This window comes from Trachemys scripta, chromosome 5 (genome assembly GCF_013100865.1).
Source record: "Trachemys scripta elegans isolate TJP31775 chromosome 5, CAS_Tse_1.0, whole genome shotgun sequence".
In the NCBI taxonomy this organism is placed as follows: domain Eukaryota; kingdom Metazoa; phylum Chordata; order Testudines; family Emydidae; genus Trachemys; species Trachemys scripta.
The window spans coordinates 117,204,304-117,224,835 of record NC_048302.1 but is presented as its reverse complement, the minus strand read 5'-3'; the positions used below and the strand labels follow the sequence as shown (position 1 = coordinate 117,224,835).

At 40.2% G+C, this 20,532-nt stretch overlaps 1 protein-coding gene across 1 annotated transcript in view; it reads left to right on the top strand.

Annotated features, from left to right (window-relative positions):
* Positions 1 to 20,532, top strand: part of AFAP1 (actin filament associated protein 1) — a 175,715-nt gene that overhangs the window by 43,619 nt on the left and 111,564 nt on the right. Inside the window, 1 exon segment of the mRNA XM_034771556.1 lies at positions 9,094 to 9,180. Within this exon segment, the coding sequence (XP_034627447.1) occupies positions 9,111 to 9,180 (70 nt within the window). The 5' untranslated portion in view covers positions 9,094 to 9,110.

Here is a 20,532-nt window from a genome sequence, read left to right as displayed (position 1 = left end):
TCCTCCAACCTCTTGCTATCAGAGGCAAATAAGTATCATCCCTTCAGGGTGGCTGCCAGTTCTCTTTTGTGGCATGAGTTTGCTTAGGAAGTATTCACAAAAAATAGTTTAGCGAGACAAGGTGGGTGAGGTAATATCTTTTATTGGACCAATTTCTGTTGGTGAGACGGACAAGCTTTCGAGTCACACAGAGCTCTTCTTCAGACCTGGGAAAGGACACAGGAGGTAATTGTCCCACTCTGCTCAGCATTGGTGACGCCTCAGCTGGAGTACTGTGTCTGTTTCTGGGAGCCACACTTGAGGAAAGATGTGGACAAATTGGAGGGAGTACAGTGGAGGGCAACAAAAATGATAAAATGTTTAGAAAACCTGACCTACGAGGAAAGGTTTAAAAAAACTGGGTATGTTTAATCTTGAGAAAAGAAGACTAAGGGCAGGGGGGACCTGATAACAATCTTCCTGATAACAATCAACAATCTTCAATCTTCAAATACATTAAAAGCTATTATTTTATAGAAGGCTGTGATCAGTTGTTCTCTATGTCCACTGAAGGTAGGACAAGAAGCAGCAAAAGAGATGTAGGTTAGATATTAGGAAAAATATTCTATGTATAAGGGTAGTTAGGCACTGGAATAGGCTTCCAGAGAAGGTTGTGGAATCCTCATCCTTGGAGGTTTTTTAAGAAGAAGGTTGGACAAACACCTGTCATGGATAGGTTACTTGGTGCTGCTTTAGAGCAGTAGGCTAGAATAGATGACCTGTTGAAGTCCCTTCTCCATTTCCATGAGTCTATTAAATTTAGGCCTGATCCTGTAAATTACAGCATGTGGCAAAGTACTTCACCACTGACTTCAATAAGGCTCCATTTGGGTGCAGCAGTCTGCCTGTGTCCTGTCAGTTCAAGACTCAAGGCCTACAGATCTGAAAAGAATATGTTGCTAGAGAGAATCTACATTCTACTTTTTTGCTCAATTGAGTAGCCCCTTATTTTAAATGCAACCCCTACAGAACTTCAGTCACAGGTGGATTTTATAAGAAGAACATTCCGTTTAAATCTCGGTTTTACTAAAACAGTAGATATTGGTGTAAAGCAACATGGTGCTGCATGTCTCAGAGGAGGATGGGGTGGCAAGATCTTATATATGTTATTTTGACATCCTGAAGATTTTTTTTTAATGTTTAGCCACACTGTGTCATTGTCATTAATTCTATATTGTTCAAAATAATATTTTTATTTTATTTAGAAAGTACTCAACCAAAGGTGAAGTGCCTAATAAAGTATAACCCAAGAGGAAGGAAGGCCTCCTGGATGAAGTCCACGACTGGGACTCAGGAGAGCTGGATTGTCTTCCTAGCTGTGATGCCAGCTCACTGCATAACCTTCAGCAGCTTACTTAGGCCGAACTTTTAAAACTCTGATGTTTAGAATTAAGCAGATTGGGCCTGGTTTTCAGAGGGGTTGTGGACCTGCAACTGAAATGTGGGTACACAGCGTCTCTGAAAACCAGCCCTTGTGAAGTTTGGTGTCAAACTTTGGGCATTCGGGGTTGAGAATTTTGACACTGGAGCTTTGTCCTGGAAAGTGCTGAGCACCTTCATTACTGAATGGAAAGTGCTCAGTTTCTCAAAATATGCATGACATGGTGCAGGATACAACCCTTTGTTTCTTCTGCTTTGCTTTCTGTAAAATGGGCTAATAGTTATCTATCTACTTCCTAGTGGTATTGAGATACTTAAAACTAAAGCTGTTTTTTAAAAGCAAAAATGTATTACTGTTATAAATGGCAAAATAGCCCCAAATGGTATCAGAACATTTATTTTTGTACCCTTCAAAAGAAATAAATTCTATTTTGTATAAACACACTAATTAAGCATATAAAGCACTTTTTAAAAAGAAAAATATTTGTATTTATATATTTTCAGGAAATATTTGACTTGATTGAATTGAATTTCTGCTTCAGAGGGCAAGGTGTTAACTTGGGAAAAACTTGGAATTTATCTTGTGACAGATGATTTTAATCTAATGAATCTCACTTTTATCCTACTCGTTCTCGTGGGGTCTGATTAGAAACAGTCTGACAAGGAAAGACTTTTTTGCCCCCTGAAAAGTCACACTTCCTTCTGGAGATGAGTAATGTGAGTGTTTGTTTTAATGAGAGATTCAGTATTTCAAAAAATAAATAAATAAAAGACCTCCCTAAATAAGAGAAGTTGCCAAGAAGCAGATAATTTCCTTTTTACTCATATGGAGGGCCCTAGCAAATTCATGGCCATGGAAAAACACGTCACGGACCATGAAATCTGGTTTCCCCCTATGAAATCTGGTCTTTTGTGTGCTTTTACTCTATACTATACAGATTTACCCTATACTATACAGATTTCACGGGGGAGTCAAGCGTTTCTCAAACTGGGGGTCCTGATCCAAAAGGGGACTGTGGGGGAGGTTGTTGCAGAGTTATTGTAGGGGGTCGCAGTATTGTCACCCTTACTTCTGCGTTGCTTTCAGAGCTGGCTTGCCAGAGAGCAGCGGCTGCTAGCCGAGGGCCTAGCTCTAAAGGCAGCAGCACAGAAGTAAGGGTGGTAATACTGCGACCCCCTTTCAATAACTTTGCAACATACCCGCACAGCTCCCTTTTGGGTCAGGACCCCTACAGTTACAACACCATGATATTTCAGATTTAAATAGCTGAAATCATGAAATTTACGATTTTTAAAATCCTATGACTGTGAAATTGACCAAAATGGACCGTGAATTTGATAGGGCCCTACTCATATGGTAAGTTTCCAGAGCATCTTTTTCTAATCCTTCTTGTTGCATCTGAACAATTTGAGTGAAAATGAAATGTCCCGCATCAGAAAGACCAATAGCCTTGAAAGCAGAAACAGATATTGCTGGGACATTGATTATGAGTTCGAGAGCCTTTCAGCCTCCACCTCACTGGTTAACGATTGGTCCAGTCAGTAGTGACTGAAAATTATTGCTATATAAAGGCTGTTACATGGGTCTTTGTATTATGAATTAATAGTTCAGGCTCTAGAGGAAGTTATAAAAATTACCACTGTTACAAATTGACACCTTTGCTAATATTCTCAACAAAAGTGATGCTGGCATGGAGAGTGAATTTCGGTCTCTTTCCAGAACAAGGAAGAGATACATTAGCAGGTCGTTGCAAAAAATCAGTTCAGTGTCTTCCTTGTATTGAGAACCTCTGCCACCGAGGCTGTGAGCCTGCTGACTTTCCTGAACACTAAAATAGTCTGAAATGTTCTAGTGCTTAGCGCACACAACTACTTATCAAGAGATCAATATTCTGTTCCCTGCTTTGACACCCTTTCCGTTAAGTGACCTTGGGCAAATCACCCGACATCTCTGTTGTTTTACAGATGGGAAAACGTGTCTTCTTCACAGGGGTTGTGAAGCTAAGTTCATCATATGAATTTGAAGCACTTTGAGATCCGTGGCTGGAAAGTGCTATAAGAGTGTAAAATATTGTACTCATCTGTCGAGCGTGTATGTGTATTTCACTGTCTTCTACTGGAGAGCATCAGAACTATTTAACTATGAGAGATGCCAACTTGCTAACATGTTAGTTCAAGCGCATTGTGCTTTTAGAACTCAGGTGCTCCTCCTCCATCCCTCCAGCTGCTGCTGCAAAGTTAACTTGTTAACTCTAGTGTGCAGCTTAGTGGCTACTATAGATGGCCATGGGCTTATTATAATATTAGGGGATGTCTACACAGGGATAATATACCCGCAGCTGGTCCGGGTCAACTGACTCCGGCTGCAGGACTAAACATTTCTGTGTAGATGGTTGGACTCGGGCTAGAGCCCAAGCTCTGGGACATTCCACTGTTGCAGGGTCCCATACCTTGGGCTCCTGCCCAAATGTCTAAACAGCAATTTTGCAGCTTGGAGCCCGAGCCTGCAAGCCTGAGTCAATTCTGGCTACCCAGAGACTTTTGCATCCATGAGTATAACATACTTTTCCAAAAGGCCAAAATAAATAAAGGGGGACAAAATGAAACAATTTGCAGGAGGATATTTTGCTAAGAGAATGTTTAGATTATAAACTTTTTCGGGGCTTGGAGTGTATCCACTCTTGTGTTTTGTGGAAGACTGACCTCACTGTCAGCTTGAGGAACAGCTCTCAAAACAGCGTTGGGGAGACCCATGGCTAAAGGTATGTGTGCTTTATGTGGATGCTGTCCAAGTGCCATTATAAAAAGCAGCCTTTGAAAGCCACTTGTGAACTTTCACCCCATCTTCCCTCTCCACAGACTCAGCGTTTTTAAGATTTGTACCTCCATGTTGCCTCCCAGTCTCTTTCTCTGTTCTTTGTTTTTGTTCTCCTTGATGTTCTTAAATTACTTAGCTCTATGTTGTTTACTTTAAAGTGGGGAGGCTTCAAGACATTTATTTGTTCGTTTAGAAAAAGCTCACCATTTCCTGGGCCGAACAGTTTAAACCCAAACGCTTGCACCTTTTGTGACCCTCTCTCTTTGTTATATGTCTTAGAAATATATCCTGTAAATGAGGATTGGTCTTGTTTTTTTCATAAGTTCTCCCTGAATACTAAAACTTTATCATAAAAGGTGACGTCTTCATTTCTTTTTTACACCGGGAAAAGTCCTGACATTACTGAAAGAATGAATGGTGTCTTGTTTTGATTTCTCACTGAGGAAGTTCAGACTAGAGTCTTACTCACATTAACTGTGTTTCTAGACACTCAAATGTCTCATTATACATATTTCTTAGAGAAGTTGACACTCTGCAACTTCTAATTAAGCAAGTATATGGTACATGCAAGAATTCTGGTGCAGTTGTCAGTGTGATTTTGAAAAGGGTTTTGCACCACCAACATTCTAGTCTTCTGTCTTCCTCTTTTTCTGACATAGTTCATTAGTGAACTATGGTCATTTATTTGTGAAATAAAGAGGGAGGTTCTGTTGGTTTTATTGCTCCACTGGATTTGCAGTGCCTTAGTCTTGCAGCTGAGTGCCTTTTTCTCTAAAGGAGTTCTGGAGGCTTACAGGAGCCTCCTGGGGAAAACCAGTCTGGCCCGTTTCTTGACTGCAGCGTGGGAATGCTTTGACTTTCATGAAGGTTATGATACTCACTTTCACAATGAGGAGGATGTATTTTGGTATTGCTGCTAGTTGGTTGCAGATCAGATGAAGTGTGTGTCAAGCTGATTGGAGACAACCTGTGAGAAACTTGTTATTTTCCAAAATGGATATAATAGTGCAGATCAACATGGCAGATCTGAGAGAAGCTATATAGTATGAGAGATGCCATAGAGGTTGGAGGAGTGAAGTCCCTCCATTTGGCCCGGAGGCAATGCAACCTCGTGGCTAAAGCACTGGACTTGGATTTTATGGACCTTTTCATAAAAGCTTTACAACTGCTTTAGTGAATAACCATGGGCAAGCCATTTCCCACCCTGTTCCTCAGTTTTCCAATCTGTAAAATGAGGATAAAGATACTGACCTCCTTTTATAAAGCACTTGGAGATCTATGGATGAAAAGCACTATATATGAACTAGATGGTATTATTGTAAGAATACTAAAAGCAATTAATTTGTTAGGTGTCCATATTGCTATCAGTTAGAGTGGCTAGCTGCTTCTTGAGGAATCTCATAGTAATTCTTTCTTAAAAAGAAAATGGATGATGTAGAGGATGGAGTTGGGCGGTGTACAATTAAGTATCTCTGAGTTCCAATCCTGTGCCTGACATTGACTGATATAGAATCATAGAACTGGAAGGGACCTCGGGAGATCATCTAGTCCAGTCCCCTGCACTCGTGGCAGGATTAATTATCTAGACCAGGGGTAAGCAACCTTTCAGAAGTGGTGTGCCAAGTCTTCGTTTATTCACTCTAATTTTAGGTTTCACATGCCAGTAATACATGTTAACGTTTTTAGAAGGTCTCTTTCTATAAATCTATAATATATAACTAAACAATTGTTGTATGTAAAGTAAATAAAGTTTTTAAAATGTTTAAGAAGCTTCATTTAAAATTAAATTACAATGCAGAGCCTCCCCGGACCGGTGGCCAGGACCCAGGCAGTGTGAGTGTCACTGAAAATCAGCTCGCATGCTGCCTTTGGCACGCGTGCCATAGGTTGCCTACCCCTGCTTTAATGGTTGGGGCAACTTTCTGCTTCTGTTTTCCCCATCTGTAAAATTAGGGTAATAATGCTCCTCTTGCAAGGATGTTGTGAGGGCTAATGTTTGAGGTGCTTTGTAAAACAAGTACTTAAGAATTTTCAAAATATTGAACCAGCCTATTACAAAGCATTTTAAGACCCCATACACTTTTCCATCCATTTCAAAATTTGTCCTTTCCAGTTTCCACAGTGAAATTGAGAACTTTTATTTGGAATTTTTTCACAAACATTTCAGTTATTTTTTTTCCGTTGAGTCTCATGACTCTTTTTATTCTATTTAATCTCTCCTACCACTCTTGTTCCAGAATCAAAAGCTTGGCTTACATAGTAGGATATATTTTCATCTTGGTGCCTGGGAAATGAGTTGTGCAACTATCTTTGTTGCTAACAAGAATAGTGCCAGCCATCTTACTCCCTCCACATATGATGCGAATGTGCCCTGGCACGAACAGTATTCCATTATTGGTGGTGGTGGTGGTGGTGGGGGAGAGGAATACTAGCGCTTAAAATTTTTATCTGAAACATTTCTTCTTACTGTATGCACGAAAAAAAGTGAAATTGAAGTAATTTTAATTAATCCAGGCTGCAGATGATCATTGACTTGGCTTGAAATCCAGTTCTCTTACTCACAAATTGCTCAGTCAAGTCCAGGAGTGGAATGCAGGGCAGTGCATCTAGTTCTGCAGGCTGTTTGAATGGAGCATTATGCCGAGTGTTGCCTATGGGGCATTGTCTGTGTGCTGAGGTCTGTTGTCCCCATGATCTCACACTTCCCTATTTGGCATGCAGGTAACTGCAGTCCATTTCATTCAAATTAGGTGTGGCCCTTCATGGTGTGAGAAAGCTGCCAGTGTGGCCCTCAGCATGTGACTTCTCTCGTGATTGGAGGCAGTGTGGCTTTATGGCTTGACTGCACACGGGTAGCTAAAACAGCTGCATTTTTACCTTGGTTCTGCCATTGAATCACTGGCATGTGGCTCTGGTGAAGTTTAGTGACATTTGACAAGAACTGAATCAAAAGAGTTCTATAGAAATGATTATTTTAAAATGATCTTCATTACATTCTGTAGGATTTTAAATCAATTTACAGAATTTTGTAGCAGGGATATATAATTCCCTTCTATATTCTATCAGAAGCTTACTTAAAAATATTTTTGCAAAAAAGTAACACTTTCCAGTTAAGACCCTTAGGACGACTTCTCGTAATATTCAACCGTGGGGGCCAAAAGTTTAAAATAGATAAAAATGGCCCAGTTTTCAGAAGGAGCCACAGATGCTTTTGATGATTGGTTAGTATAATTTTATGACTGATTTCAGTTGGAACTGTTAGGCAAAGGCTGAGCATGTTTGAAATTCCCACCTTAAGTGCCTAGCTTTGGGCACCAGGATATGGAAGAGTTTGGACATAACATGTCTGCTTCACTTTCCCCATCTGTAAAACAAGGATAGTTATACTTTCCGTCCTCCAAAGGGCCTTAAAAGGATGAAGCAGTTAATGTTTGTACAGCACTTTTAAAATGTAAGACATTACAGAAATGTTATATGCGATTAATATCTGCTGCACTTTTTCATCTTCCCTCTTAAAGAGGGTAAAGGTTGTTTTCTAGAATTAATGCCTTCTTTGTAATTCCTTTCTTGATTTGTCCATTTGTCATTTTCCATCACTCCCACATCTGGAATGAAGGGAGAGCTTGACTTGATGTACATCTGTTCACTTTGCATGCTATTAACAAACAATTAAGAAAAAGCACAATCATGGCAAGCTAGCACAAAATAGAAACCATGGAAAAATCTTTTGCCACAAATGTGTGTTTGCATCATTCATATAAACAAGCAAGCTTACAGTGACAGACGTTTTTTCTTTAAAGGGATATTGTCAAGGTTAACAGACTCCAAATTACCCATCTTTCCTTACTCCCCTTACTCCTACTCCAGTGGTAGTCTAGCTTCTTCAAAACATATCCCTTGTATGGTAAATCTCCTGAAATATAGCAATCCTTTCTTTCACTGACCTGTCCTGTCTTTGTCCTTCAGCCTACCAGTGTTTGACTGGCAGGTATTAGTATTGTATAAGGCTAAGGAACTTTCATTATTCTATTGCCAGTATGTAACCCTATAAAACCAGTATAAAAAGGAGGACAACACTGCAGAAGATCTAGGGCACAGTGGAGCCTTCTGTCCCATTCCACTTACTTTATTATCTTTTAACAGTTAGCTGGATGCTAAGTAGTTTAAAGCCATAATCAGAAGGGTAGCCGTGTTAGTCTGTATCCACAAAAACAACGAAGAGTCTGGTGGCACTTTAAAGACTAACAGATTTATTTGGGCATAAGCTTTCGTGGGTAAAAAGCCCACTTCTTCAGATGCATGGAATGCAAATTACAGATGCAGGCATAAATATACTGACACACGAAGAGAAGGGAGTTACCTTACAAAACTCCCAGCTCCCTCTCATTAGGTATCAGTATATTTATGCCTGCATCTGTAATTTTCAATCTGTGCATCTGAAGAAGTGGGTTTTTACCCACAAAAAGCTTATGCCCAAATAAATCCCTTAGCCTTTAAGGGGCCACCGGACTGCTCGTTGTTTTAAAGCCAAAATGTGACTTTTAAAATATTCGTTTTAAATTAGAGACCCCATTGTTAACAGCAGCATTTTCATTGCATTGCTTTTAAACTTCAGTGAATAGAGTTTTTTTGTTTGGATATAAACATTTCATCATGGGGCTTTCAACCCAAAATGTAAAATATCGCTAGTATTTGAGGATGAGAAAGTGAAACGAACTACTGTGTTCGTGTGGTGTGCAACAAATGAACAGACTTCATTAATGGTGAGAAGTTCAAACTTCTTAATATTTTAAGATATTATTAATTCAGACAGACTTTTTAAATAAGATTTTTTTTTTTTTTTTTTTACCTGACAGTGCCTCTTTCAGATTGAATGGTGTTTCAAGTGGGACGTAACTGGGGAAGAAGTTTACAGTGTTCTGCTTCAGACTGTTTTCCTGAAGGTTTGTGAAATGTTTTCCTGAAAGTTTGTGAAATGAATTCTTCTAGTGCAAGTTAAGACTACAGCATCATGGCTTTACTTGGGAAAAAATCATATTTGACCTCTGGTAGATTTACCTGATTAAAGAAAACAGAATTAGGATCCTTTGAAAATATTAACATCAGGGAGTTTTAGGGCTCTTTAAGACACCTTTGATTTCTCTTTCCCGTTACCTACTCTAGCTCTAGGGTGACCAGATGAGGGAAAGAAAATATCGGGACACGTTGTGGGGGTGGGGTGTGTGTGTGCAAAACAAAACAAAAAGCCGAGTCAGTCACGCCTATCTAGCTCTGGCTCAAGCCAGATGAAAATAGAAAAGTGTTAAGAATGAGTCTTTAGAGGGCAAAAATCAATCTCATTTGGCCATGAGTGAGAACAGGCACTAAGAGCTGGGCTTGTAGATGTCGTTTATACACCCAGTGGCAGTCCTCAGGGTTTTTTTTATAAAAGTATGAAAGGGGCACATTTATTATGTCCTTCAAAAGACATTTAAATTTTGGTACAGTTGATTTTTTTTGTTGTTGTTCTGTGGGCAAATTGTGGGGGGAAACTGAATCTCAAGAACCAATTCAATTTAATTCAGGGATTGCAACTGCAGATGAAACGTTATAGCCTTTTCTTTAGGAAAGGAAATGGTCCTGTCAGATTAGAGGCTATTGAACCCTCATGCTAATTGCAAGAGCAGTTATGTGCACAGTCTAGTAATTATCTGTAATTTTAAGGAAGACAGATGTAGCATTAGCTTCTGATTTAGATAACAGCCTTATTAATTTTCAAGTGAGCAGCAGAAGAAGCAGATGGTGAGATGAGGGAAGTAGTCAAATGTTTGCCATTGATAGCTCTTACTTTTGTGTAATAAATTTGGCTAGTGATTGGCTAAGCCAGCAGGGTCCTGATTGCTATCAGGACTCTAACCAGCTGGGTCCTGCCTGGGGCTGTTTTCAGAAGGCTGGTGCATGCTAATGTGTGTACTGCTGAGGACATGACAAGTATTGTTTTAGTTATGATGCCATGGGATGGCTTTTATATAAGTAGACACACTGATAATACTCTGAGACCAACAGATCCAAGGCTTCCTCAGTGAGATTCTTTTGTCCATGAAAAGCAAAACATGTGAACAAAAAATCTTCACCTGTTACAAACTGAGCCACTTCTTTAAAAAGCAGCAAGGTGTGGGGATTTTTGCATTTGAGATCTTGGTGGAAGTGTATTTGGCAGTACTGCCCCTTTAATGTTACTTGGGATTATAGGAAGAACTGTTCAGTGATGCACAGCACCTTTTTGTCAAATATTGTTGAGCATGTTATTCAGGAAACGATCCAGCGACTTAAGGTACTAGACAGGTGGCATGCACGATTCCTGGTGAGGATCTTGTTAATCTGCAGATAGCCCGGCCACCACTGATAAAAGCGTGACACAGACAAGGGGAATTGCATGCAGTCCTCCCAGTCATAGAATGCAGCTGGCCAGGTCATTTTTTTTTACCTTCACAATAACTATCAACTCAACTGACCCCAGTTGGCAGCCGTGTGGACAGTTTCAGAAGAAGCTAAGGATGGCATCAGCATGAAGACACCTCCAATAGATTGGTCAAAGATGGGGCATGCAGGTGGTGGGAATTGCACACTGCCTGTACTGTGATCATTCTGTGGATGAGGAGAGGACTCCTTCACCAGGGCCATCATTCTAGCACTTTTCACAAATACTAAATTGACTCCACTGGTGTCCCTCTTAGTGAATGCATTCAAAATCACGTTAACCTACCTGAGAGTACAGCATGGTGAATGTATGTAACAAAGTCAGAGGATACCACATACGGACTTGTGTGTTGCAGCATATAGATGTTTCTTTTACAGTAATGACACTTAGTTGGAGTGCTGCATGCATAATTTTCAAAGTCAGTTCTGGCAGCACTGAATCTCTGGACATATTTCTACAGTGTTATGAAACATTGTACCACTGGAGAATAATTTGCACAATTGGAAAGGACCAGCTTTAAATAAGCAGGGAGCAGACACAACGGGCAGGTCAGTTTCCTTAATTATAGTAGACTACTGGACATTAAATGATGAGGTCACTGTTTCCTGACAGCTGATTTATATCTCTCCTGTTCTGCTCCTGGCGGGATGAACACACATCCAGCTCTTTGTGTATTTTTCTCCTTTTGCCCACGAGTGAAATTATCAAGTATTGAATGTCAATAATTAAAATAACAAACCACTGATTTTCTTCAAACCTGGCTTGATTTTTAGGTCAGTGGAGCTATTTATGTGAGTAGGGACTGGAAAAGGGTTTGCAGTATCTAACCCAAAGGTCGGTAAGAAAAACAGATGCAAGATCAGATAGGGCACAACTGTTAGAGCAGAGAGAGTGTGAAATCATTGTGCTGAAAGAAGTGGGTTTAAGGAGGTATTTCAAGGGGGCAGAGAAAAGGAAGACTTGCCAAACATATGGGGCAGCATGACAGAATGCAGGGAGCTTAGAGAATAATAAGGCAAAGGAAATTGATACAATATAGGGAGTGGAAGAGGAGCAGGGGGGAACGAAAACAACGGGGTCAGATTTTATGTAGGATTTTGTAGAGGAGAATATGGGGCTTGAAACTGATGTTGTAAAAGACAAGAACCCAGGAGAGGAGAGGTGGATGGAGTAGTAGGAGAGGAAGATGATTTTACCATTAGCGTCTAGTGTTTTTGTGTTAGCATTTAGACAAATTTGATTTAATTTTTCATTCTTGATGCTCAATTCAAATGACATCTATATATCATTAAAATAGTGGATCAGATTCTCATCTGGTGTGAATTAGGTTAATGCCATTGAAATCAATGAAAGTATGGAGATTTACACCAACTGAGGTTCTGGAGCATCACATTTAATTAACAGTTATGATAAGAGGACACACTTTTTATGCAGTTCTGATGACTATTTGTTCACTCACAATCTGCCTAGATAGTGTATAAAAATATTTTAGTGGGGGTTGGTTGGTTGGGTAGGTTTTTTTTTTTTTTTTTTTCCCCCAGTCCATAGTCAAAGCTTCATGTTCAGGAAGGCTGAGGTAATTTTTGAAAATGTTTTCAAACAGATTTTCAAGGATGTGCATTTTTTTCAGCTAACTCTTCCCTCTGGAAACCAGAACTCTTCAAGAACATTTTGACAGCCAAAAACTAAAATTGTATTCAACATTGGTGAATTAAAGCTTGATTTGTTCGCACAATATAGCAGAGCATATTTGTACTTCATAAAGGTTTGCAGGTTCCACCCCTAAGTACAACGTTGTAAATATGACTAATTAAAGCCATATAGCACTTACATGATTTTTCAAGATCTATATTATAATTTTTGTTAAGCGGAGAAGCCTGATTGGATAGATCTTCAGCCAGCCACGTGTTGTTATAACTTAAAGCAATATAATAAAAATCCAACAGACAGAAAAATCATGTGCAGATTTCTGCTGAAGTTCTGAATATAAGCATATTGCAGATAAAACTGCAGCTGTTGTCCATTAAATTCTCTCTGAGAATAGCTGCTGGCATGCTCTATCCTGCCTTCAGTGTACTGTAGAGAACCCAGTTGAAAAACAGGTTCAGAGCATGTCTCATATTTCACTTACATGCATGCAATATGCCACAAAATGCTGAAGTCACTTTTTTCTTTTGAAATATAACCTCTCTGTAACAGTGTTTACTGTCTTGATAGAGTTGGGCATAGGAATTACTGTGTAGGACTTTTCACATATTTTTGGACAATTGATTCTCCTATACAATCTTTTGGATTGCCTGTTTTGGCCCTTGTGCTCAGCATAGATGTAAATGTTCTACAGACAGTACAAGTTCCAGTTAAGATGATGATATTTGAAAACTTAGGAGTTTTTTGGGTCTGAGTAAATAACACTTAAGTGTCTACATATACTCAAATGACTTTTTGTCATATAAGAGAATATGTATTTAAGTGAGAAAGTCTCCTTGTTTATTTTAAAGCCCTTAAAATGAGTTTATTTGATAAAATATCATTTGCCACTGACATCAGTGGAGCCCGGATTTCACCAGTGTCTCACCTTCTTTTCTAATCGCTATATAATATGCATTTTCAAAACTGTCATTTGTCCTATTTTTTTAGGAAATTTCAAATATAGTTTAGACCCTTGGGGCCAGATTTTTAACGGGTTTCTAAAAATGCACTTGCAAAATGTACCTGTTCATCAGTTTTTTGTGTGTGAGCAAATAGCTGCAATTGCAAGCACATTTTTAGAGCTTAGTCTTTGGTCTTGAGGATTTGGCCCAGGGAATTCAGTGTTAATAACGAAGGTCCATCCTTGGTTTATGCCATTGTGCCTAGACATTACATCTGATGTGGACTTATTTTTAGGTGTCGGGATTTACCCAAACCTCGTAGAGACCTGACGCTACAACCATTCTGCCAGAGTTCCTACTCCACTCCAGTCCATTGTGCTACCAGCACAGTGGACCTGCAAAGTAAAGCTTTCTAAACTATTTGGTCTTAGTTTAATGCCGTGCGGTATGCACCCAGCACAAACTGTCTTAGAAGAGTAGCTGGGCTCTGAGTTACTGCACATACTTCATTTCACTTCCTTTGCGTTCTCCCCGTAGATTGTAAAATGTATCTTAATGCAAATTTTGGTAATTTGCACTGTCCAAACCCCACAGTGATGCTGTTCATAAGCAGGAGAGAAAAAAGAAACCCCAAGAGACAACTGGCTAGGGGAAGTTAATTGTACGGATGGTAGGAATACAAGGAACCGTGGAGTTTAAATCAACAGCACCACAGTTACTGCTTTCTTGCTTTATACAAATTTAAATAGGTAATTTGTAGAAATGCACAAACTTCTTGTTGTCAATTAGGAACTGGCTCATGGTTACTCCTGTGGGACAAGTCTTCTCTCTGGGGGTTCACTCCAAGTATGTGATCTGGATGCTGGAGGAACTGTGCACAGTGAAGTGGGTGGGTGGGGGGACGTGCAGAGCAATTGTTCCAAGCTGCAGTGTAGGAGGAGTGTAGACTATTGGGGGTTTTGCTTAGTGGTTCTGCCTCCATTCTTTCTTGTACATGGCTATGAAGGTGGGTTCTTGCATCCAGTAATGCTTCATTTCCCAGAAACCTGCTCCGCTGCCAGGAGTTCCCTCTGTGTGTGTTGGGCTACTCCAGTGCATGCTACATGGGACTACGTCTTAAATCCACCAGGACACTGCAGCTGGTGCAGAACACAGAGGCCCACTTGTTAAGTTGGGCATATCTTTTCTGCAAGTACATTAAACCAATTCTCTGTGATCTGCACTGCTTGTGTCTTGGTTCTGGAGTCGATTTTAAGATGTTGGTTTTGATCTGTAAAACCATAAATGCCCTGTGTCATACCTATCTAAAAGACCCAAAATTCATGGAAACTTTTGACCTTAATCTTTCTGTCTCAATTCTCCATCTGTAAAATGGGGATAATAATACCTCCTATTTTACAGTATTGTGAAAATAAATTCATTAGTATTTGTGAAGCACTCACATACTGTAGTGATGAATGCCATAGAGAAACCCATGAGAAAATTGATTCTGTCTTTAGAGCAGGGTTTGAATAGTGTGCAGTAAATGAGGCCTGGGCTGCAAGCTGAATAATGAGGAGAAAACAAAATATGGAATAGCTGCTCATTAAGCGAGCAGCATCATCCTGTGCACTGAGTGTGGCAGGGTTTCTGTGGAAAATAAAGTATATGTTTATATAAAGTATGGATTTCATATAATTAAATACAGTACCATACTGCAAATGCACAAGTGGGACAAATTAAGATTGCGCAGGCAACTTTAAATTCAGGCATTTCCAAACTTTTGAATGCTTAACTTTGCAACCTTTATATCATTCTTTTGTGTGCAATGTTGATATAGTTTGAGACTTTGCTGTTTTGGAGGACTTGTTGAAACCTCTTGGGGATTTATGTACTTTTTAAAAGGCTCTGCTTTAAATTTCTGTTATACTGACAGCTATATTTGACAGCCCAGGCAACATAAGATTTGCCAAATATCAGAGAAGATAGGAAACTGGAGATAGAAAAGATCTATACATTTAATCAGTCTTTCACGTTCATTTTTTTCCTCTATGTATTTTCTAGGGCTTTTTCCGTTCTTGATAGAAACTATGGTTCATACCTTGAAGTCCTAACTTGTTTTTTTGTTTCACCCTTTCTTGATCAAAAGTGGGTGGAAGGACTTTTGGATATGGTCCCACGAAATCATCATGAAAATCATCATGGTTTTATCATTTAGTTTAGTAACAAACTAGACAAATACTCAGAGAAGCTTTAATGTCAAATTCAAATAATACAAAATATTCCTAGTTTGCATGGAAGATAATCTACTTAAAATATTCATGCCTATGAATGTAAAAGAGGTTTTAAGTGTTAGCTACTGGTGATTGAGGTATTGTTACAAGAATTAGACTGCTTAGTACAAAAATAGAAACATGACACTGAAAAATCCTATGGTTGCCTTCTGTGTATGTCTCCCTCCATTGTTACATTTGTTTGTGTTTCAATTGAATTAGTTAATTTGCTTTCTGACATTTTTGTGCTTTGAGTAACACATTTTAAAGACATCCTGACCTAAAAACAGATAAGCAGGCAGCCCTCAAGCAGGGTTCATATGAGCTTATGGGGTGTATTGTATGCTTTAATTTCTTTTATTTAACATGCATTACCCATACCCTTGAGTCTTTGTTGTGTATCTGGCCACCATCTGCTACTGAGATCTGGAGTCTTGGGCAGAGCTTTTGTCTTCTATCGCACAATTTCTGTCAACCTTTTGTAGTATATGAGACTTCCTTGCCTGAGCATGTTTGCTGGTACTGTAATAGTTGCTTATCTTCTGTGGTTTGACCAGGACTGGCCCCAAGCGGCGGGGGGGAAAAAAAGCCGCAAATTCGGCGGCAGGTCCTTCCCTCCAAGAGGGACTGAGGTTCCCGCCGCCGAAGAGCCGGACGGGCCGCCCCTCAACGTTGGCCGCCCCAAGCACCTGCTTGCTGCGCTGGTGCCTGGAGCCGGCCCTGGGTTGACGCAACATAGGAGCTGAGTTAGTGCACGAGCTATGAAGCAAGACTTGGAACGTCATGGTGACAAGATGTTGTGAACCAAAATAAACTGAGACGCTGCAATGCAAGAAACTCAGATTTCTTCATTGGTAAGAATAGTGGAATCTGGAAAGGAAAGTGAAATAAAATTCCTACAATGAACTGAAAAATAAGCATGGGCTGGGCTTTCTATTTCGTTTGGACTGCAAGGTGGCGTGAGATCCATATGTCTGGACTTTTCAGAGTATATTTTGGGGAGAAAAAAACATTTTTTTGCTTGAAAAATAAATCTTTAGAGGAAAACTTCAAAAACTTATGTGGATTATGCTTTACATTTCTGTTCTTAGTTACTGATATTTCTTATTTGTGCAGCACATTGTTATAACTGGCTTAATTTATACAATTAATATTATGTTAAATAATTGATTATAATGTTAATTCTTCATCACTAGCTCTTTGATTTTTCTGATTTTATGAACGTGTTTAAAAGCAGACTTTCTTTAAAATCTGTGGTAGTGCATAAAGCTGAACTTAAAAAAAAAAAAAAAAAAAAAAAAAGCCTTATCCATCTGCCCTGTGCTAATGGATTACACTCCAGTGAGTCTGTCAGTCAAACACCAGCTGTAGATGAATAAGCAGGATTTTTGGCAACTTGTTTCTTGCCCAGATATTCCTTATCTGCTTTCCCACCTCTTGTTTTATCGCCTTAATGCTTTGACTGCAGCAGTAGGAGTTCTGATTATTTATTTGGAAACCTAAGTTTGTACAAGCCAGTGCCTTGAAGCCTGAAGTGGAAGGGGAAAAAAGAGGAGGAATATGTGTGGGTTGTAACTATAATGATCCCCTGGTGCTCATTAAGGATTACCATAAATATGTATGAGGCAGGAGGAGTGTTTAGTGGCTGTGTCTTTTGTCTCTGCTGTTCTTCATGCTGTTTGGAAAGATAGTGGGTGACAATCTGGGTGGCTCCAGGTTTGGAATCATTGCTAAATTTTCTAGCAGGGCTCACCTATATTATTCTGTGGATAAAGTGATCTGCTGAGGGATCTTACCCGTGTTTCACTTCATCCTCGGGATGGTTATAAGAACATAAAAATGTCCATACTGGGTCAGAGCAATGGTCCATCTAGTCCAGGGTAGGCAACCTATGGCACACGTGCCAAAGGCAGCATGCGAGTTGATTTTCAGTGACACTCACACTGCCTGGGTCTTGGCCACCGGTCCGGGGGGGCTCTGTGTTTTAATTTAATTTTAAATGAAGCTTCTTAAACATTTTAAAAACCTTATTTACTTTACATACAACAATAGTTTAGTTATGTATTATAGACTTATAGAAAGAGACCTTCTAAAAACGTTAAATTGTATTACTGGCACGTGAAACATTAAATTAGAGTGAATAAATGAAGACTCGGCACACCACTTCTGAAAGGTTGCTGACCCCTAGTCTAGTCCAATATTCGGTCTTCTGACAATGGTTGGTGCCAGATGCTTCAGAGAGCATGAACAAAACAGGGCAATTATCAAGAGATCCAGCCCTTGTCCTCTAGTCTCAGCTTCTGGCAGTCAGAGGTTTAGGGACACCCAGAGCATAGGGTTGTATCCCTGACCAGCTTGGCTAATAGCTAGGGTTGCCAATTTTGGTTGGACATAGTCCTGGGAGTTTCATCACATGATATCTTTAATTAAAGATTAATCTTTAATTCCTGGAAATTCCAGGTCCATCCTGGAGAGTTGGCAACCCAACTACTAGCCATTGATGAACCGATCTTCCCTGGACTTACCTAATTATTTTTTTAACCCGGTTATATTTTTGGCCTGGTAATAAGTTTCAGTTTGACTCTGTGTTGTGTGAAGAACTTCCTTTTGTTTGTTTTTAAATTTGCTGCCTTTTAATTTCATTGGGTGAACCTGGGTCTTTGATTATGTGAAGGGCTAAATAACACTTCCTTATTCATTGCCTCCACATCGTTCATCATTTTATAGACTTCTATGATATCCTTGGCTCCCCTTAGTTGCTTCTGTAAGATGTGCAGTCCCAGTCTTTTTATTCTGTCTTCATATGGAAGTTGTTCCATAATCCTAATAATCTTTGTTGCCCTTCTCTGTACTTTTTCCAATTCCAATATATCTTTGTTGAGATGGAGCATCCAGAACTGCATGCAGGTGTGAGTGTACAATAGATTCATATAGTGGCATTATGATATTTTCTGCCTTATTATATACCCCTTTCCTAATGGTTCCTAACATTTGTTAGCCTTTTTGACTGCTGCTGCACATTGAGTAGATTTTTTTTCAGAGAACTATCCATGATGACTCCAAGATCTCTTTCTTGGGTGGCAACAGCTAATTTAGACCCCCATCATTTTGTATGTCTAGTTGGTATTATGTTTGCCCATGTGCATTACTTTGCAGTTATCAACATTTAATTTCATCTGTTGTTTTGTTGCCCAGGTTAGTGAGATCCCTTTGTAACTCTTTGCAGTCATCTTTGGACTTAACTATCTTGAGTAATTTTGTATCATCTGAAAACTTTGCCACCTCAATATTTACTACTTTTTCATATAATTTATGAATATGTTAAACAGAAATGGTCCCAGTACAGATCCTTGGGGAACCCCACTATTTATCTCTCTCCACTGTAAAAACTGACCATTTATTTCTACCCTTTGTTTCCTATCTTGTAACCAGTTACTGATCCATAAGATGATGATCTGTCTTATCCTATGACTGCTTACTTTGCTTAATAGCAGGTTTCAGAGTAGCAGCCATGTTAGTCTGTATCCGCAAAAAGAACAGGAGTACTTGTGGCACCTTAGAGACTAACAAATTTATTAGAGCATAAGCTTTCATGGGCTACTGCCCACTTCTTCGGATGCATATAGAGTGGAACATATATTGAGGAGATATATATATACACACATACAGAGAGCATGAACAGGTGGGAGTTGTCTTACCAACTCTGAGAGGCCAATTAAGTAAGAGAAAAAAATTTTTTTTGAAGCTTATGCTCTAATAAATTTGTTAGTCTCTAAGGGTATGTCTACACTACGAAATTAGTTCGAATTTATAGAAGCCGGTTTTATTGAAATCGGTTGTATACAGCCGATTGTGTGTGTCCACACAATAAAATGCTCTAGGTGCTCTAGTCGGCGGACCGCGTCCACAGTACAAGGCTAGTGTCGACTTCCGGAGCATTGCACTATGGGTAGCTATCCCACAGCTATCCCACAGTTCCCGCAGTCTCCGCCGCCCCTTGGAATTCTGGGTTGAGATCCCAATGCCCGGATGATGCAAAACAGTGTCGCGGGCAGTTCTGGGTACATGTCGTCAGGCCCCTCCCTCCCCCGTCACAGCAACGGCAGACAATAGATTCGCGCCTTTTTACCTGGGTTACCTGTGCAGACAACATGTAGCCCGCTCAGCTCAGCTGAGCTCACTGTCACCATATGTCCTCTGGGTGCCGGCAGACGTGGGACTGCATTGCTACACAGCAGCAGCTGCTAACTGCCTTTTGGCGGTAGACGGTGTAGCATGAGTGATAGCCATGGGGCTGGCAGCCGTAGGGCTGCATTGCACCAGCCCCTTGCCAGGAGATGGTATATTGTGACTGGTATCCATCATCGTCGTACTGGAGTGGCTGTCAATCATGGCCACCTGGGCAGACATGCTACTGTTTCGATGATGATGGCTACCAGTTGTAATATACTATTTTCTGCCAATTGCCCAATATTGTCTGCTAAGCACCCAGAAGAGGCCGAGGGCGATGCTGGGTGCTGGTGGACGTGGGGCTGGCAGACGTGGGGCTGCATTGCTACCCAGCAGCATCCCTTGCCTTTTGGCAGACGATGGTATATTATGATTGGTAACCATCGTCATCATACTGGAGAGGCTATCACTCATGCTGCACCGTCGGCTGCCAGCTTAAGATGTAAAAAATAGATTTGTTCTGTATTCATTTGCTTCCCCTTCCTCCGTGAAATCAACGGCCTGCTAAGCCCAGGGTTTTCAGTTTAATCTTTGGGGGGACCATTCTGTGTGACAGTTGTTTGTGTTTCTCCCTGATGCACAGCCACCTTTCTTGATTTTAATTCCCTGTACCTGTACGCCATGTCGTCACTCGGCCCTCCCGCCCTCCCTCCTTCTCCTGGTCCATCAGATACTACTTTCGCGCCTTTTTTCTGACCAGGCGCCATAGCTAGCACTGGGATCATGGAGCCCGCTCAGATCACCGCGGCAATTATGAGCACT